At 39.8% G+C, this 21,217-nt stretch overlaps 1 protein-coding gene across 1 annotated transcript in view; it reads right to left on the reverse strand.

Moving 5' to 3' along the window:
- Window positions 1–21,217, reverse strand: part of LOC145694754 (uncharacterized) — a 103,052-nt gene that overhangs the window by 54,494 nt on the left and 27,341 nt on the right. Inside the window, exon 4 of the mRNA XM_081771368.1 lies at window positions 1,442–1,668. Coding sequence (XP_081627494.1) covers window positions 1,442–1,668 — 227 coding nt within the window. The remainder of the gene's footprint in view (window positions 1–1,441; window positions 1,669–21,217) is intronic.

The following is a 21,217-nucleotide window of genomic DNA, read 5'->3' on the forward strand; positions in this document are numbered from 1 at the left end:
TGGGCACAAAAACAGGTTGTTCGGTTTTTGGTTTATAGAAAACCAAAACCAGTTTTTGAAAATTTTCAAAAAAACATGTTTCGGTTTTCTCCAAACCGGTTGGTTTTTCGCCGAAACCGGTTCGGTTTTATCCGAAACCGGTTATCGGTCTTCTCCAAAACCGGTTCGGTTTTTACCGGATCCGGTTTCGGTTTTCTTCAAAGCAGGTTCCGTTTCTTCCAAAATTTGTTCTATTTCTGACCAGAATAGTGTTTCGTTGTTCTCCGGAAACCGAATCCATTTCCACAGAAATAGTGAAAACCGAAACCGGTTTCGATGAAAAACCGAACTGATTTGGGAGAAAACCGAAACCGGTTTCGGTGAAAAACCGAACCGGTTTTGGAGAAAACCGAAATGTCGGGTTTTCGGGTTTCCGGTTTTTATAAAAACCGATTTTGCCCATCCCTAGTTAAAAGAAATGTTGTACACTTTGCAATTCCTCGACAAGAAGACACAATTAGGAAAATATGAGATATGAAATCGGAAATCAAACGCATTCGTACATGAATAAAATCGAATGACCGCCAGTTGATAGGCAACATTTAAATGACTGCTCTACACAATCCTCTTCTTGATCGTTCTGGCTGAGGCACAAATATTCACATGCAAGGTCGTTGGCTTCCAATTTAACTGGCTTACTAATCGAAATCAATTGAAGCTGGAACATTAGACAAAATTCTTTAGATTTTTTGAACATTTTCGGTATTTATTCTATATTATTACAGAGAAGTAGTCAGACAATTAACCAAGGTAAAGACATTGTAAAATATTGTCAAGATATCTTACTTAAATGTTATGATTTGTATGTATAACAAAACCGAACGGTAAGTCTTTGTGCACCATATTTTGTGTGCTTGTGTATATAATAAACAACTTGTGTATAACAAAAATTACTTTGAGCATTGTATAGTATACACATACTTTGTGAGCATTGTAAAATGAGATAATAAATTTTACAATGAGCTGCGAGCTTCTAGTTTAGCATTGCTTCTCCCCTGTTAAAAGTGAAAACAATTTTCGGAAACCACGAATCTAAGAAGTAATGTCACAGAAAAAATATTCTATCAGTTTTGTGCAATTTATGGGGTCTTTACGGCCTGAAAATTTTTGAAAACATTGTTTGGTATCACAAAAGCACATTGTGATCAAATCTGAGCTGAAAAACTGGTAGCCCTTTCATCTATCCCGCCGATAAATTCCAACGTAATTTTGAGGAACTTTTTAGAAAAGTTTCCATGGTTTGAAATTTTCTGACAATATTAGTTAGGAGTTGAGGAATACATGACTTGTAGCAATAGCCAATAAATGGCAACCTCAGTCTCAATTATAGACATTGCAGTTAACAGCATTATAAAGTGAAATAATAGTATATTTGTATGGAAATAAAAGGAAACAACCTTACCCTAACGCCTGGTAATTTTTCTTTTCATTATCCAATTCTTCTTCTTTTTCAGCTGCGTGCACTAATGCCATTATCTCTGCACATACACCTCCTTCGTCAGTTTCAAAGAAACAATATGTTTCATCGTTAATTTCAGCACAACAATACAAATATGTTTTTAGATTTTCCACAAAACTGTTATACTGTGTGCAATTTTCTTGATTGGTATTTTCTATTCTTTGCTTCTTCTGGAAGAAAAAAATAATATTTAATAAAAGTAAGTTTACGGATAAAGTAGAGCGATTCCGTTCGCAGTTCACTAGTACAGGAAGCTATTTTTCGGTGGTAGAAAGGCCACACCTTTACAAGAAGTATGCACCTTACTGTTAGGAGTATATGTGTTACAGTTAGGAATATGTATATCACTCTTAGGACATATCAAACATTAATATAATCTGTTGCTTATAGTATGTATTTTTTAACACTAGTGGATAAACTTTTCAAGTAGAATACTATAATCTGTACTTATAGTATATATTTTTTTAACATTAATGGATAACCTTTTCAAATACAATAATATAATCTGCTACTTATAGAGTATTTTTGTAATATTAATAGACAACTTTTTAAGTAGAATAACATAACTTGCTACTTATGATGTAAATTTTCTGAACATCAATGGATAAACTTTTCAAGTAGACTACTATAATCTGCTACTTATAGCGTATATTTTCTGAGCATTAATGGATAAACTTTTTAAATAGAATAATATAGCCTGTTACTTAAAGTGTATATTTTCTAAAAATTAATGGATATACTTTTTAAGTAGAATAACATAACTTGCTACTTATGATGTATATTTTCTGAACATCAATGGATAAACTTTTCAAGTATACTAATATAATTTGGTACTTATAGTCAGTGATTTATTTGTGAATTTTGTAGAAGGGGGGAAATATTTATGAAGAATTGCTACTAAAACATGAACTTGAATTATAGTACTTTAAAATAGATTGTATAGCCTATGAAAGGGGGAAAAATATCTTTCCAGGCTGGGAAGACTGAATTAAACCTAGAGACAGGGAAGTTAAAAGTTAGAAGGGGGGAATTCCCAGGCTTCCCTGGCTACAAATAAATCCCTGCTTATAGTGTATATTTTCTAAACATTAATAGATAAACTTTTTTAAGTAGAATAATATAATATGTTACTTATAGTGTATTTTTTAAAAAAATATTAATGAATAACCTTTTCAAGTAGAATAACATATATCAACTGAATTAGGCTAGCAATGAACAACATACCTTTTAATGTTATAAGAATTCGTTTTTACCTTTACGATTTTCGCGAAACCTAACTTGAAAATTCACTCTGAAACATGTTTTTTTTTTTTAATGTTCATCTCGGCGGTATCTATCGGTTGATATATTTCATGTCTGAACAATATTATAGTTGAACAAAAATTAAAGTATAAAAATTAACAACATATGTTGGGGTGTAAACAGCAATACTGTATACAGCAATCTTGCTAGTGTTGTAATGAGACCTTGATTAATGGATCTTCATCAGTTTTACGGAAAGTACGGCACGCATTACGATTTACACTAATCCATATCATAAAAACCTTTAAACTACGGCATATTTCGTTTTCGAAATACGCTGTTCCATGTCTTAACCACGGATATTTCGATTACGAAATGGTACTACAATAACTTTTGTAACACTTTTTATTGCATATGTCTTCAATAAATAGAAGTAAAAACATGGACTTCTTTGTAAACCCTTACGAAAACGCTTTAAATGTAGTTTAAAGGTTAAAAAATACCTGCGCAGTTTAAGGGTTAAAACATTAACCCCCGTAGTTTAAGGGTTAAGTTCAGCTAAGTGAGGACTATCGATTGGTATACTTCTCATTTATTGGTCACTTTTTCGTTGAAAACTACTAATGTTAATCCCTAATCTTCAGGTGTAGAAGGTGAAGATTAGGGATTGTGCTTATCTGCGTGAATGCATTTCAACATCGGTGGGTACAATTACCCCAGCAATGTTGCTGCGTGTGTTCAGGCGAACCGCGGAGAGCAGGGATGAATTCAGGGGGTATTCCGGGGGGAATCTCCCCCCGAAGAAAATTCATTCCCCCCCGGAGAAACTCCCAAAATTTCAGTCACAAAATGTAGAAATTACTTCACCCAATTATTTGCTTTTCTTTCCGTGCACGTGCAGACGAAATCCGATCTCTCAATATACATATAAATGACGCAGAATTTTCTATAGAAAATATAAATATTAAACATGTAACATCTAAGATAGAATACCAAATAGTCAATAAAACCTGTATTTCTTAACGCTATGACCGAGTTTAGCGGAACATGAAATTGTCAACTCTTGAAGAAAGGTTTGTATTTTAGTAGGTACTATACTCTCGCCCTATATTGTATATTAGTAGGTAGCACTAGCACAGATTGAGATAGGAAAGGAAAGATAGGGAAGATCTTTCGATCATTCCATATGATCTCTGATGTCAGCAGACTTCAGTTCTTGATAATGTACAGTTCTTGCATTATTTGAAATAGAGCGCCTAAATCCCATTTCTCGCATCGGAAGTAACAGACGTAAATGTGTTTTACGATTGTCAAAGTAAACACACCTTTCTTTAACTAAAAATAAGTCAGTTAAAGGGTGAGATTCAGAGGGCGATATTTAGAGGGATCAGGGAGGGACAGCTATCCCTCCTGGGTTAGAGATTTATATAGAATTTATCAATATAATAGTAGTATATAAGTGAAAGATTGCTATTGAAGGTGACAAAGATCCTGCTCAGTGCCGTGCCTTGGGAAGGGACAAGCGGGGCAACAACCCCGGGCGCCGAAGTAAGGGGCGCAAAATTCGGGAGGGAAAAAGAAAAAAGAAGGAAAGTAAAAAGAGAGGAATGAAACACATGTGCACATGTGGGCATGTGCACATATATAAAGTGACAGGAAAAAAAAGTGCTCAAAATCAAGGAAAAGCATGGTTTACTTTTTAAAATTTTCTCAACTTTCGCAGCTGGTCTTGTAAGGGCCTGGTTCGTACTTAAGTTAATCTTCAAAATAATTCAACGCGTTTAACACTTTCTTAACTGGTTTTTAATATTTGACCATGAGAAGTGTACATAATTAACTTTCCTGCATATACAATAAAATATCTAGACCTTCATACACACACTTATTTTCTCGTCAAGATGTCTACGTACATGTATATTTATTTAGATCGTTGCTATAGTAACAACCACTCTTATTTTAGTTACCGATTACACAAATAATATCTCGAAATCCCTATATGTCTTTCTTTTCTTTATACATAATATTGCTCAAATAATTCGCCTCTGATCACTTTCTGTAAATAGGCACAGATTGCTAATGTTACATACAACGTTATCGTTGTAGTCTGTCGACCTCACTCATATGTACGGGGGTGCCGTCGTATACTCTCGCCCCAAGTGCTGATTTTCCACGACACGGCACTAATCTACTGAAGGTTTCGTAAACTAAACTATTGATGTGTATGCAGTGAAGAAATTAAGGCTAATATACTTGATTTAGAATCAGAGGTGTGAGAATGAATGATTACTTTTTGTTAAGATACTTCTATGTATGTTTGTTTTAGGACAAGAAATATTTGAGTTAATTTAAATCTTTTTATAAACTTCTACATCAGTAACAAACAGTAACTACTGAATATAGGAAAAACACCTACTGTAAATAGCAATTAAAGTTTAGTCTAAAATATTTTTGCCACTCTTTATTTAATGTTTTAGATAAAATTAAACGATTGGTTTTTTCATTATAATCTCACATTGAATATTTATCAGCGATTATTCTTAATATTAGGTAAGATGTGCATGTGAATGGAATTGTTAAATATGCTGCTTTCTTGCAAAAATACAGAAAAACAACCCTCCCCCCGAGGAGTTCACATTTCCCCCGGGTGAAAATGTCTGAATTCAACACTGGCGGAGAGATGGCAGCTCTGCTTGGATATGTAGGGTTTTCATGTGGAACTGCTATGATTTCGATTGACTTACAGGGTCTTCTTTGATATTATAAACACTTCATTTCAATTCAAGTGCTCTTTTCCAGAAGTGGTTAGGGACTTCTCTGGTACAATGTATACAGGATGTCTCTTATCTCTTGGTTCAAATTTATGCAGATGTAGATTTATTATATAGTATTGTAAGTATATAGTACGGATCACTTCGCTGGTTTCCAGCTTTCCCATTGGAGGCATTGTTTTCTCAGTGTCAAGTCCAGGCTGTGATTATTACGTATTTGTGGACGCAAGTACGGCAAGTCTCAGCAACGGGCGAGAGAGTGGGAGAGATTAAGGGTTTCACTCGAGTGGAGACTGCGTTACCGTACACATTAGTGTACATATTTTTGGAAGCTTCATCATTCATTCATTTCATCTTTTCATTTCGTCACACTGTTTCACTCATTATCTACACCGTGACTTATGGCGTCTCAACCGGTCATTGGACAACATTCTGGCTTACCCCCTATAGCACCGGAACCTTCTTGCTCATCCGGGAAACCGCTTAGACGACGTTGCCATTCTCTGGAAAGGATTTCTAGCAGTCAGGGTTCATCAGCTCGTCCACGTTCTCCAGTTGCATCCACAAAACTACCACCCGCTAAACGTCAACACAAGCTAAGCGATGCCAGCTCTGAGGCATCCATGATCATTGACATTCAGGATGACCGTCAGTTTCCAAACCTGCCTCCTCCTAGTCGACCAACCATCCATTCTTTCCTGCTTCAGAACTTTGATCCAAAATTTTCAAATCCAAAGCTACTTTTAGTACAGATCACAAAATACTTGCCTCGGGCGAACATCACTCAAATCGTCAAGACTAGGAATGGCATGATTATTAAGACGCCTGACCCGGAATTTCTCCGTACGACACGGAACAAGTGCAGCTTTGAGATTTTTGGCTCCAAATCAACCATGACAAAGCTTAGCGACCAACGCCCGAAACAGCCACCACCTCCGAGGAAATCACCAACATTGTCTGTCGTTATACGAGGGGTAGATCCGAGCTATAGTGACGAGGAGGTCTTTGAAGAACTTAAACTGGAAGTGCACAGTATCATAAAATGTATCCGAATCAAAAACGATCATGGGTTGACCTACATGGTGCGGGTTCTCACAAACTCTCAACAGACTATCGATGAGTTACTCACCCGTGGCGCCTATATCTATAAACAACGCCATCGTGTTGAACCGTCACGCACCTCCGCTCCTTTACCCCTTCGCTGTGAACGGTGTCAGGTATATGGTCAACACTCTACTTCCCAATGTAGAAATCCGTTCAAATGTGGTTACTGTTCCGGCCCACATCCTACAAGAAGCTGTACAAATTTACAATCACCTCCAACCTGCTCCACGTGTCAGGATCATTCTCACCCGACATACAGTTACAAATGCCGATCTAAACCAGCTCCGGAACCAACAAAACCAGAAATTGTGGCACCATTACGCATACCGGAACAAATCCAACCACCCGCCAATCCAGTCTTACAACAACCTGTAACTGTCCATCAGCTTCTCACCTTCCTTACTTTCTCGCTACAGAATATCCATCCATTCCTTCGAGATCACATCGCCCAACAAATTCAAACCGCGGCTAAAGCAATTTTCCACGCCAATATCTGCCCAACATATTCCGGCAATAATGTCTATTATCACTCAAATGCACTCGAAACCGAGGTTTAAGAGCTATCCTCTAGCCATCCATATTATCATTCACTGCATTATGGCGCTTTCTTTCTTGTTCTTAAATATCCGTTCTTTACCAAAGCATAAGCCGCTCTTCGAAGCACTTTTACTCGAAGAACAAATCCATGCCTTTATCCTTAATGAGACACATCTCACATCCCGATTGTCATGCCGCATACCTCGCTTCCAATTGTTATGTCAAGATAGCACTTTACCTGCTATGCGAGCCAATGGGGGAGTAGCGATTGGGTTTTCACCTTCTATTCCATTTCGGAGTCATTCTCCGGCTCTGCACAATCTTCCTGAATACCTTATCACATCATTATACTACAAGGAATTGTATGTGATTGTAGCAACCATATACATCCGTCCTGAACACGATATTCCGTTCAGCTTCTTTCAGTATATCTCAAATACCTTCCGAACCTACATAATTATGGCAGATGTGAATCTACATAGCCGGACACATACGCAACGGGACCGTTTCCTCAATTACATCACCAGTCATACTACTGGAGTGACTCTGCCACTTCCAAAACCGACTCGTCCCACGAGTCAGACTACTCCAGATACAGCTATTGTTTCGAGCAACATATCACATCGTAGCTGTGTTAACGTTCTTGATCTTATTGGTAGCGATCATGCTCCAATCAAACTAGACATTCAGACCCGTGTAACTACCACTTCTCAGCCTTCTCCTCACCGTACTATCTATCGTTACGATAAAGCAAATTGGACTGCCTACAGATCGTATCTTCAGGATCATCTTCATCATTTACCTCCACCAACTGCAGAATCAGAACTTTCTGAAACTCTGGATGCTCTGGTCAATACTATGCATAACGCCACAGACAAACACATTCCTAAGTCAACAGTTTCGACTTTTCGCCCCTCTTTACCGCCTCACTACTTACCACTGATCAAACGGTCCCGACAGTTTTATAGAGATTATGCTGCCACTGGCAACCTTGACTCTCTTCATCATTACCGGCAGTTGCAACGAACGGTGCATAACTACCTTAAAGCTTACAAATTGCGATGCTGGGTCAAAGCTTGCAACAATCTCGGTTCACTTTCACACCCCACTCAATACTGGAAACGATTCCGGCAACTTACAGGTCGCAATACTCGCACAACATATCCTCTTATCGACAAGACTACTCCGCTGCATACCGATACAGATAAGGCAAATGCGTTTGCAAGGTATCTCCAGGACATCTTTACACCTCTTGCACCTGACTATCCCCATCGTTCGCATCCAGTCGACAAACTCAATCTGGATTCTCCTCATCTCCAGCCTAATGTTAATCACACTCTGCCCGACAACAATCCACTTACCGCACCAATCTCTATCTCTGACGTCACTTCAGTTGTAGCTCACAGACGTAACACAGCCCCTGGCATGGATTCTATTACATATAGACATATTAAAGAAAGTCCGTACGTAGTCTTACATCTGCTTTGTCACATCTTTACCTTTATTCTTCGCACTGGCTTTGTACCTGCTGACTGGAAAACTTCGAAAACTCTTATGTTTCTCAAACCACATAAACCTGTTGCTTCTGTTAGCTCATACCGTCCTATTCAACTAACATCGACCTTCAGTAAAATATTGGAACGGATCATTGTCAAACGTCTTCATTCATACTTGGCACATCATGACGTCATTCCACTCGAACAAGCTGGTTTCAGACCTTCTTTTAGTATTAATGACCAATTGCTTCGCCTCTCAAATTCCATATCTAATCATTTTAACACAGGCAATCCATCCTGCTTGGTCCTGTTTGATCTCGAGAAGGCATTCGACAAGGTCTGGCATCCCGCTCTCATCTATAAACTCAAACAGCTTCGCCTGCCTATTGCTTACCTTCGATTCATCTTTAATTTTCTTAGCTGTCGACTGGCTTACGTCTGTATCAACACTAGTTTTTCATTTCCTATTTTTCTTCATTCTGGAGTTCCCCAAGGATCGGCTTTGTCGCCCTTACTATATATCCTATTCGTTTCTGATTTCCCAGCAATCCCAGATTCTGTTAAGCTCTTTCAGTATGCCGATGACACTGCACTTTTTGCCACGGGAAAAACATTTCATCAGCTCAATTTGGCTCTCCAGGATGCTATCAATGCCTTTGTTGATTGGTGCTCCCACTGGAGACTGAAAATAAACCCAGCTAAAACTCAATCTATTGTATTTCTTGCTCCGAAGCGTCGCTCCCGTGTACATCGCAACCCAACACTCTTGAACCTCACTGTACAAGATGTACCTTTAAAACCTACTCGCAGTGTCAACTATCTAGGAGTAACCTTCGATCACCATCTAACCTGGACAGCACATCTGAAAGATATCTCCAAGAAGGCGTACTCTCGCCTCAATCTTCTGAAAAGTCTTGCTGGAACTACCTGGGGACTCCATACTCATACAATTCTGAACACATACAAAGTTTTTCTCCGCCCTATTCTCACGTACGGATTTACAGCTTGGATATCTGCTCCGACCTCATACTACGAGAAATTACTCATCCTGGAACGTCATGCCTTGGGAATCGCTTTTCGTATCAAATTGTCTAGTCCCACTCAAGATCTCTACAATAGACTTACATTTCCGCACATCTTATATCATCTAGAAACACTACGTACTAAATATATCACCCAGCACTTGCACAACAATCATCCACTCCTTCAGCAAACTTTTGCCGACCACGCTCGAAGTGCCTCCTGCGTTGCTGCTCTGTACCCTCCGCTCTCATTACTATTCACTTTGTACCGTTACACTCTGCCTCCAGACCACCCTGACGCCGTCTACTACGAGCCATACGCTACAGCCGCTCATCTACCTCACATATGGCCATCATACGCACAGTAACACCTTCTGTTCTAACAGGGCTCCTGTGTCTTCATTAATGCCTAGCGTCGCCCCTAGGCGAGAAGATAACCTGCATTTGTTCCACTAACAGAACCTGTGTGTTGTGATGTCTTTCGCACTTCATTTCATCATCTCACATAATATCATTACCAGTTATTACTTCCTTCACTGAAGTATGTACCTACCTTACCTCATGTTTATGGTTAAATTCCATAAAGACCGTTACAGTATGTGCAATAAAGTTTTGGATCTACCCATATCCCCACCACTGATTCCTGCACATCGTACTACATTTTCTTGCATCTCTTCCCCTACAGAGGGCGTAACCCTCTTCGGGTAGTAGCTAGCGTGCGCTAGCTGGACAAAAAAAAGTATATAGTACAAAAACATATACTTTCCCAGAGCTTCGCTCTGAAGCGCCACTGAGTGAACAGTGACGAGTTTTGAGAAATCCTTCCTCTTCCTACTCCTGAGCTTTTTCTCTGTCTCTTTTGCGCGAACCGTCTGTCAGACTGATCAAGCCAAGGGCAGCCGGTTCTACAGATCGAGGCAGGGGACCTGCCCCCCCTGGACACCTATCCAAACGGGTTGTCCTACCTTCATTATCATCATCAACTTCCACTCCATCATTTATTCTTCATTGTTAAGCATCACGGTTTCCCAGCACACATCGGTTTTTTGCGATGAGAGATTCAGATACTCATCCTGGGTCCTTAGTGGATGGACGCCACTCTGGTTTACCTCCTGTCTTTGTCACTCCGCCCGCTTCGACCGCGAAGGTGGTCAAGCGGAAGGATAAGGGCAATAGGCAGAGAACCCAATCGGGCAGTTCCACAGCATCCAATGCCTCAAATGTCTCCACAAGATCCAGGTCTCCAAGACAGCAGCAACTTTATGCTGACACTATCAAACCGCCTCGCCATCAAGCCAAGAAACCGCACAAAGATAATGCTTCAGAAACTTCTGACATGGAAACCGGTGACATGAGCTCTTCTGGAAACCATCAAATTCAACATTCACTTAACAACCTTTCAGATAAACCTGTACTTCATTCATTTCTACTGCAACACTACGACACTAAGTATAGCAATGAGAAGTTCATAACTCTCCAACTACGGAAATATCTTCCAAGTATACCGATAACAGAAGTCATCAAAACTCGAAATGGTTACATCTTCAAATCCGCAGTTTCTCACCACAGTTAGGAATAAAGCTTCCTTTGAAATATTTGGCAAGAATGCCACGATGTCATCTCTTTCTTCCGCACGCCAGAAACAACCACCACCCCCTAAACGCCCGCCATTTCTGTCTGTCGTCATCCGTGGGGTTGATCCATCCTACTCTGATGACGAAATCCAGGAGGAACTTCAACTCGCTGGCCATACCATTCACAAAGCAATACGTATACGTAACAATAATGGTGCCACATATATGGTTCGTGTGCTTACTTCTTCACAAAATACCATAGATTCCTTGCTTACTACTGGTGCCTACATATATCATCGTCGGCACAAAGTCGAGCCCTCACGCTCGCCTGCTCCACTTCCTGTGAGGTGCGAAAATTGCCAGACCTACAATGATCACAGTACTAGTCATTGCAAGAATCCACCAGTTTGTGGCTATTGCGCAGGATCTCACCAAACACGCACTTGTCAAAATCTCCAACGACCACCTCAATGTCCAACTTGTCATGACCAACATCCGGCATACAGCTATAAGTGCAAAAATAAACCGCAACCTGACCAAGAACACCCAGATTTGGTAGTTCCACTTCGTATCCCAGACCCTTCACCTCTTCCTGCCCAACAAACTTCCGACCCAGTTACCATACAACAACTCCTTCAATTTCTAACCCTCACTTTACAGAACATCCATCCTTTTCAGCGTACTCACATTCTTCAACAACTCACTAAGGCCGCAAAATCTGTTTTCAATGTCAACTTTTACGCCACATACACAAACAACTATGTCTATTTCCATACATCACCACAAGAAACAGCCGTTTAGATATGATTATCATGGATTTAGTCTTTCTTTTTCTTAATATTCGCTCTCTACCAACGAACAAAACTCTATTTGAAGCACTCCTGCTTGAGGAACACGTATCAGTATTCTTATTAAACGAAACGTTTCTAACGAAAACCATTCACTGTAACATACCTCGTTATACACTTCTACGTCAGGACAACACAGTACCAGTATTACGGAAAAATGGCGGCGTAGCCATCGGCTTTCGCAATCATATACCTTATCGCCAACAAATTTGTCCCATTCCTCATCTCCCCGAACATCTCATCTCTACATTATACTTCAAGTCTATCATGATCACCTTTGCCACTATATACGTTCGACCAGGCCACCCTATTCCTCTTGCTTTTTTCAGTCACATATCTCATAGCTATAAACATTATATCATTCTCGCTGATATCAACTACCATAGTCGCACTCCTAGAGAACGCACACAATTTTCCAACCATATTACCACTCATACCACTGGCATTCTTCATATTCCTCCGGCTCCTACTACACCAATAACAAATACCACCCCCGATGTAGCCATCACGTCCAACACGCTTGCTGCTAACATCACCCTTACAGTTCTGGACCTCCTTGGCAGTGATCATGCTCCACTCAAGCTTTCCTATCGTATGGGCACTGGTCGACCCCATGCAGTCCCTCCGCCAATTCAATCGCCACGTTTTGACAAAGCCGACTGGGATCATTATCGCACCTATCTTACAACTGCCATAGCACATCTGCATCCTCCCACTACATCGGAGGAGCTCTACGCCCATGTTGCAACTATCACTTCAGAAATTACCCATGCATCCGAGCTGTATATCCCTACTACTAGTTCAACACCATATTGTAATGAAACCATGAACTGAGAATTTAAAAAAATCATTTTTTCATAAAAATTATAATGGCAATTTGGTAGGTGAAGATGGAACTAAGTTTTCTGTAATATTTTAACTTTTGGATACATGCATCACATTATTTTTAAAACTCACAAGGACTAACTAACTAACTAACTAACTCTATGGCCTATGGAACCCGGAGGTTCAATGCCGCGTTCACAAAAGCTCTCCACTGACTTCTATCCTTAGCTAACTGCATCCAGTTTCTACTTTGTATTCCTATCTCGGCGAGATCCATCTTAATATTATCCTCCCATCTGCGCCTAGGTCTTCCTAATGGTCGTTTTCCTATGGGTCTTCCAGTCAAGACTTTGAAAGCGTTTCTACTTTCTTCCATTCTAGCTACATGGCCTGCCCACCTAAGCCTCCTAGACTTGGCGACCCTAACAATGTTGGGTAAACCGTATAAACTATGTAGTTCCTCGTTATGAAGTTTCCGCCATTCCCCATTCTCGTTCCTCTTGGGTCCGAATATTCTTCTCAGGAGGACAGTACTTGTAATCAAGAAATCGTTGGAAGCAGAAGCAAAATAGTCAAGAATCACCTGTAGTCAAATAACATTGCTTGTCAGTAGTAATTAACAATTCGGATAAAATCACGAAAAAGATGAAAGCAAACCTCAGGGTAAATTAAAATTCAAAAATACTTATTTTTACATCATTAGATAACAACAATATTTTGTCAGGAAATGTAATTAGGACTTTCCTAAGATTTTGTAAATTTTTATGTTGGCTTTTGGCAAAGTTAAAAGAAAAAATAATTAAGGCAAACAAGGACAATAGTCCATATAAAATGACCAAGTTTGCAACTAAAAAATCATTCTGCATTCTGGGTCCTGTATCCAGAATCGCAATGGAATGGTCTATACGAAATTACAAATGCCGCAAGAAAGACCATTGTCCGGTCAAGACCAAGCGAAATATGCAATGAGGTAAAGTATGACTACAGAGAACTTTAACTGTCTATTTTGCATGTGACATGAAATTAGGAGGTCTCTGAAAGTGATAGGCAGATTTGAATGTTTAAATATTTAGCTTATTTCCGTTTGGTTAAGCATTGAGTAGAATTATAATGATCTGTTATACAATTAATCTGATAATCTGTATTCAGTACTCTTGGATGTTCACTGTTAAATAATTTATATTGTTACAAAAATTTCCACTATACTACCATTGTAAGTCAGTTGTTTCATCAATAAAATATTGTCATTTTATGACAATAAGAGATTGCAACCATTAGTTTAATTGCACTCTTTAATTAAGGTACAAATTCGCTATTCCTTTTGTAATTTATATAACACAATTTACGATATGATACAATTTATTTTGATTTTTCTTTAATATTTTAATTTTTTGACTTTTGGTACAATATAAGCCTAAATTACCTCCGAATTACCTTGCTCAAGTCAAACGCTCTCGACAAGCTTATCGAGATTACGTCAGAACACAAAATCCTGAAGCTCTTCGTCTTCACCGTCAGCTGCAACGTTCAGTGAAAAATTACATCCAAGCATACAAACGCCGTCAATGGATCAAAACTTGCAATAATCTTGCTGAAAGTGCACATCCTTCACGTTATTGGAAACGTCTTAACGCACTCTGTGGCAAGTACAGCAAAACCTCATACCCTATCATCATCAACAACAGTCACGCACCTTCTGATCAAGATAAAGCCAACGCCTTTGCCGATTATCTGCAAGACATTTTCACACCATCCTCTCATGCCCACATCTTTGGTCATCCAGTCGACAAAGTCAACCCTGCAAATCCTATCTTCCAACCAAATCATAATCATCTTTTGCCGCCACATGAACTCACATCTCCCATCTCCGTTACTAACATAACAACAGTTGTTCAACATAAACGTAACTCTGCTCCTGGCTTTGATTCCATCACATATCGCCATATTAAAGAAAGTCCTCTATCTCTACTTCTTCTCCTTGCCTCTATTTACACCTTTTATTCTCAGAACTGGCTTCTTTCCTGCTGAATGGAAAATGTCCAAAACCCTCGTTTCCGAAACCACATAAACCTCCCAGCGACGTCTCTTCATATCGACCTATACAACTTACTTCCACTTTCAGCAAAATCCTTGAACGTATCCTTGTCAACAGACTTCACCCATATCTCCGTGCCCGCCATCTCATATCAACTTTTCAAGCTGGATTTCGCCTAGTCATATTCCATTAACGATCAGCTTCAACGTCTAACCACCCTCATTACCAATCACTATAACTCAGTCCGCCCCTCCTGCCTTGTTCTATTCGACCTAGAAAAAGCATTTGATAAAGTCTGGCATCTTGCACTCATTTTCAAACTCATCAAATGTAGATTGCCCATGTCCTACATACGCTTTATTTTTCACTTTTTGGCCTGTCGTATCACATATGTTAATATCAACAATCATCTATCACATCCCGTCTTTCTGAACTCTGGCGTCCCTCAAGGCTCAGCTCTGTCCCCTTTGCTGTATCTACTGTTTGTTTCCGACTTCCCTTCTCTTCCGGACGATGTGTATCCTTTTCAATATGCCGATGATACAGCCTTCCTTGCCCTTGGTCGCACCATCAGCCATATCAACATCATTTTACAGGACTCAATAAATCGTTTCTCGCACTGGTGTAGCAAATGGCTCATCAATATCAATGCTTCCAAGACACAGGCCATAGTATTCCTACCACCACGCAAACGTTCCAAGACTCACCGGAATCCTTCGCTTCTTTCTCTGTCAGTTCAAGGTACACCGATCCGTCCATCTAAAACAGTCACTTACCTAGGTATTGTTTATGACCATCATCTCACCTGGCTTCCTCATCTCAACTACATTAAAACGAAAGTTTACAACCGTCTAAATCTTCTCAAACGTCTCACTTGCACTACATGGGGTCCCCGCTCCACAATTATCCTCAACACGTACAAAGCTTTTCTCCGCCCCGTCCTTACATACGGTTTCACTGCTTGGATATCAGCTCCCGTCTCCTACTACTACAAACTTGCCACCTTTGAACGCCTTGCCTTCCGCATTGCTCATCGCATTTCTCTTCCCAGCCCTACTCGACACTTATATTCACTCACTACTTTTCCTACACTCCTTTATCACCTTGAATCGCTTCGCCTCAAGTTCATCACTGTCCGCTATATGCAACAACAACCAATCCTGTTAGCCACCATGCACTACCTTGCACTTTCATCGGCACGCCCTCGATATTACCATCTCCCTCTAAATTTATTGTTTACATTGTATTGTTATACCTTGCCGCCCAATCATCCCGACTTAGAACTCTTGCAGGACCATCGATTGCATGCTCATCTTCCGCATATATATCCATTGTATCAAGCACAGTGATAAACCTCCGTCTCTAACAGGGCTTCCCCCCGTCTACATTGGCCTAGCGTCGCCCCTAGGCAGAAGATAACCAGCATTTGTCCTTGCTAACATCTCCTATTTGTTGTGACGTTATCTGCACCTCATTCCATCCTTCATCTTCATCCTTGCCCACATAAAATTTCTAATCAAGCTATCCTGCAATCTTTAATGTTATTATATATTTTTTGTATCTATATGATATTTATAGTTATGATTAATAATATGTTCATATATGTGTTATATATTACCTTCCTCAATAATGATTATGAACGCAAAGCCCATAATGACCTTCCAACTACAAGTATTTATTAATAAAGGAACATCCCATAGACCAACGCCAGTTCTACCGCATCCATAAGTTTCCTTTGCACCACTTCCCTCCAAGAGAGTGTAGCCCTCTACAGGGTAGCTAGCCTGCGGGCTAGCAAAATTAAAAAAAAAAAAGTATATAGTATTGTTAGGTAGAAAATTTGAGGTCGGAAATGCATATGTCAAGCTCTACGCCATCTTGTACAAGTAAGAAGTTGCAGTAGGAGTTGTGCTTATAGTAACGACGTAACCTACTTTACTTTGCATAAGGAAATGAAAATGATTTATTACACATTTATTGCATCTGGTAACAGCCGAGCGTTCATTAGTATATTTTGTTGTTTGTTTCCTTAACTGTAGCATTGTGGGATATAGTTAACTATTGTATCTTTATTATAGTTATTGGGTATCGTTAATCAGGATTCAATTATGTTAAAATCGAAGTAGCAAGTACGGCCAGTCTCTCCTACTACTTGTGAAGTTGCCAGTTGTAAACACCTATGTTCTTCTATATTTGGTCTGCTTAATGTTTATTTATTAAATGTCAACGAAGAAACAGACTCAATGGAAATTTCCAATTGATAATATGTGGTGTGGAAGAAACCTGAGAGTCACACAAAGTCAAAAGAGTGTCTCAGAACTGGATATAAGAGACATTTTGTAGGTACTAGTTACAAATACTACTAGTTAAGAAATAGTTACCATTCTTTATACGTAACGACTTCATTTGTACAATCCGCGGCAAAAAACCTGCAACATGAGCATATAAGTTTATTGTGAAATGACGAAGTCTTTTGCTGCAAAATAAGTGTGCACGGGAGGAGGCCGAGGTTTATCCTGGCGTGATTCGTTCCACTTAGACGTTATGTTCATTCCCTGTGCTGTTAGGCGTAGTTTCACAATAAACTTACACCTCATGTTGCAGGTTTTTTGCCGCGGATTGTACCACTGGCGTCTCTGGTATGTAAAATTTGGGGGGGGGGGACATCAAAGAAAGTGATTTAAATGGTACTACCTAGCCCAACCTGTTTATTAACTTCGATTCCATTTGTTACCTTTCTACTTATCTTCAAGGACCCCCTAAAGTATATCAAGAACTCGATTACAATCGTTTTACAGCTTGAATATTATATTCCAAATAAATATAATAATTATTATTTATATGATATTCTGTCGTTAGTAAATAAATTAAATTAGAATAAAATGTTAAATATTTCGTACTTCAAAATATTGGGAGGGACGCATCCCCCTGGTCCCCCCGCCAGAGACGCCAGTGTATAGCTTTTCTAATGTAACAATTGTGTATAAAACCTGAAAATACTTGCAGCTTATATCAGCACGTGGCTATAGTGTGAATATACATATAGGTGTATATTGGAAATTAATATTGTAATCCAAAGTCCAAAACAGTAATGAGACATGACGTAAGTTGCACAAACTTATTACGTTTTTCTGCATGAATAGATGTGATATATACCTAAAAACTGATGTACTGTAACTTCGTTAACTCTCAAGTTGTACAAAATCCGCTGGTTAACCTCTTTCGATTTGCTTAATTTTAAATTTACTGACGAATGTCGACTTATACTTTACTATTTTTAACATAATAAATGTGGGCTTTTTAAATTATGTTCTCACTCTGCTATACTTGTTACCCCAAAGTACGCCAGGCGTCGGAGGACCACCGATGGGCAACTAGAGATATCTCGCCAAAAATTGGCGGCCCGACAACGACGATCCGCGGTGGCCCCACTTCCGTTTTGAAAATTATACCACCAGCGTCAGAGACGCGACGACACGCCAATGAACAACAAAATTTCTCCCGCAAAATATGTTAAATCGCCTATATGCGTAATTTGTTACATTAAGAATAGTCTAATAAAACACTTTTAAAAAGTAAAAAAAATACGTGCCCCATGGTAGGCGCGAACCACCAACCTTTGGTTTACTAGACGCGTGCTCTTCCGACTTTGCCACGAAGGTGATTGGACAAACGTTGCTTGTAGAGTCATAAATCGTTGAGGTATTTCTAATTTAGGTACTCAGAGTGCTCTTGTAACCGTGTATACTCGACGATAACCGTTTGAGATTAGATAAAATCTGTTCGCCATCTAATTTTATAACAAAATGACGCGCGTCTATTTACTTTATTTCATGATTCTCCCATATTCACTTTCAAATGATCGGCTACAGTTGTCATCTAAATTCATACAATTATACGCACTCATCTCAAGATTTTTCACTTCATGATGTAGACGCAGGGGTTATTCTTGGCCCCTGTAGCTCCCTTTAGGAACAATTCGTCAGGAAAATAATATATAACAATAACCGCATGCACATGACTGGCGATAGTTCGTGTTGGTCCCTTCGCTGTTCTCCGCGACGAATCGAAGAAGCGCGGACCAAAACGAAGTCCTCGCTGCTACGCGGTGAACTTTGATACTCCGACTCTAGATATTTCTTTCGACTCGACGAAATCCTGCCGCCAGTGGCACACTAGCGGCAGTCCGACGCGTCGCTATAGCGACGATCGACATTTACCGGCAAGTGGGCCACTAGGTGTTGGCGACGTTTACGACATGGGGTATCTGTCTACAGTTAGAATAAAGTACCCTTCAAATGTATAAAAGGAAGTTGCCACTAGCTTATTGAATACGACTGTTAGCTGTTAACTAGTCCCACTCGCGTACGTAATCTGATTGCTCGATTGTTTACAACCCACATTTGGCTGCGTAAAGTGATCCACACACCCAGACACATGCATGAAGAAATCTTCCGACATACATGAAAAATGTTAAACCCACAGGCAAGTTGATCGTGTATGGCCTCGTTCATGCATGTTGAAAGTTTTAAAATCTTCTATAAACATGCATGATGGTTTTGCCTTTCTTCGTCTATGTTTAACGTGTATGCGCTAGTTTATGCAAGTTAGTTGTTTTTATACTTAGGTCCGCCAATCACGACAGCGGAAGAAATCACGTGACTTTTTCCTCCGATTCATTCTTCTAGTAAGTTGGACAGCAAGTTGATACGTGTGTGGGCAAAACATTCTTCCAAGTGCATGATGAAACAAATCTTTCATGTAAGTTGGTCATGCAAGTGTGTGTGTCTATGGCCACCTTAACTTTTCGTACGAAAAGAAAGCACTTCTCAACGTTTGGTGGCACTAGAAGCGAAACAATACATGATCGACTTGTATAGATCGGGACAGGACTTTTTCCCAAACCACTGCTCCTTTTCACGCCTCTAACCCTCGGTTAGTCCTCGCGAGCGTGTAAGCTGTCACTGCTCTCAGTGTTGCCGTACCTTTGTTCCACTTGTGTAGTTAAAGCTCGGCATAGATAAGGAAAAAGCTTTCCTTTCTATTTTCAGTTAACACAACATCAAAAATAAAGATTCCAATACGAAAAATAGAAAGGAACTGGGGCAACATTGGTTTTCAGCCACAAGGGATCACAAATGTCTACCACGTGTCCCGAAGACTAGTAGGGGAAGGTTTAGAGGGGTGAACAGGATTTTCAGAATTTCTGGGGAAAAAGTTCTCTATGTATGTCCCAAAGTATATTTATTTGTTTAGTGGCAGTATTTAGCGTATTCGTAGTGTTTCTGGTTATCGAAGATAGATAATTATACTTCACGTGATTTTGCAGATACACGTTAAATGTAGAGTGCACTAGATTATAATGCTCGGAAACCTGTACAGAAAAAAGTTTTCGAGCAAACGATATCCGGATTGGAATACCGTAGGTAGAAACTTGGGAGACAGTGAGCCTTTCAAACCAACAAGAGGTGAACAGGATGCTAGATGAAAGTGTTTGCAAATCAGAGGTTGAGGAGAGGCTTTGGGTCATATAAAAGAATATCCATCAACGACAAGGTCCGGAGAACAGTAGGATCGACGGACTTTGCATCAACAAGCACCCTTCGAGTTGCCCGTTACGTACGCGTTTCGAATGTTAGTATGTGACGTGTATTAAGAGGCCAGCAATTACACCCCTATCACACACAGCGGGCGCAAAAGATGAATCCAGAATGGAGTTCTGTCAGTGGTTTGCCCAGCAATGTGATGTTGTACTAAACATTTTACAGCGGGTTTTTTTCATGGATGAAGCTCCTTTTACTTTATTGGTATTTTAAATAGTCGTAATATCCTTGTGTGGAGTGATAACAATTCACATGCCATTAGCTTATCCCGTCCTTGTCCGAGGAGAGCAATTCTGTATCTACTTGGGAGTTGGTAGTGTACAAGATCAAATAATATGACCTTAATCTTTTGTCACCCCGCTTGAATGGACTATGGGTGTCTGCTGTTCCTTCCAGATATATATTATCCGCTGTAGGGCGCTGTTGTGCTGTACGTTTGAATGTCCGCGCGAGGATTGGGTGCAACATGACGGCGCATTTGCTCTTCCAATGTTGACGTTCGCCATTGCATGAATATAAACTTCCCTAATCTTTTTATTCGAAGGCAGGTCCCATCCGGTGACTGCGCACTCTCCGAATTTCACTCCTGATATTTTTATTTGCGGATACATCAAGTCATTGGCGTATGAAAGGCCATTAGAATCCAAAAGAACCTGCATACTAGT

The sequence above is a fragment of the Thermobia domestica genome, chromosome 1 (assembly GCF_964235325.1).
Source record: "Thermobia domestica chromosome 1, izTheDome1.hap1.1, whole genome shotgun sequence".
In the NCBI taxonomy this organism is placed as follows: domain Eukaryota; kingdom Metazoa; phylum Arthropoda; class Insecta; order Zygentoma; family Lepismatidae; genus Thermobia; species Thermobia domestica.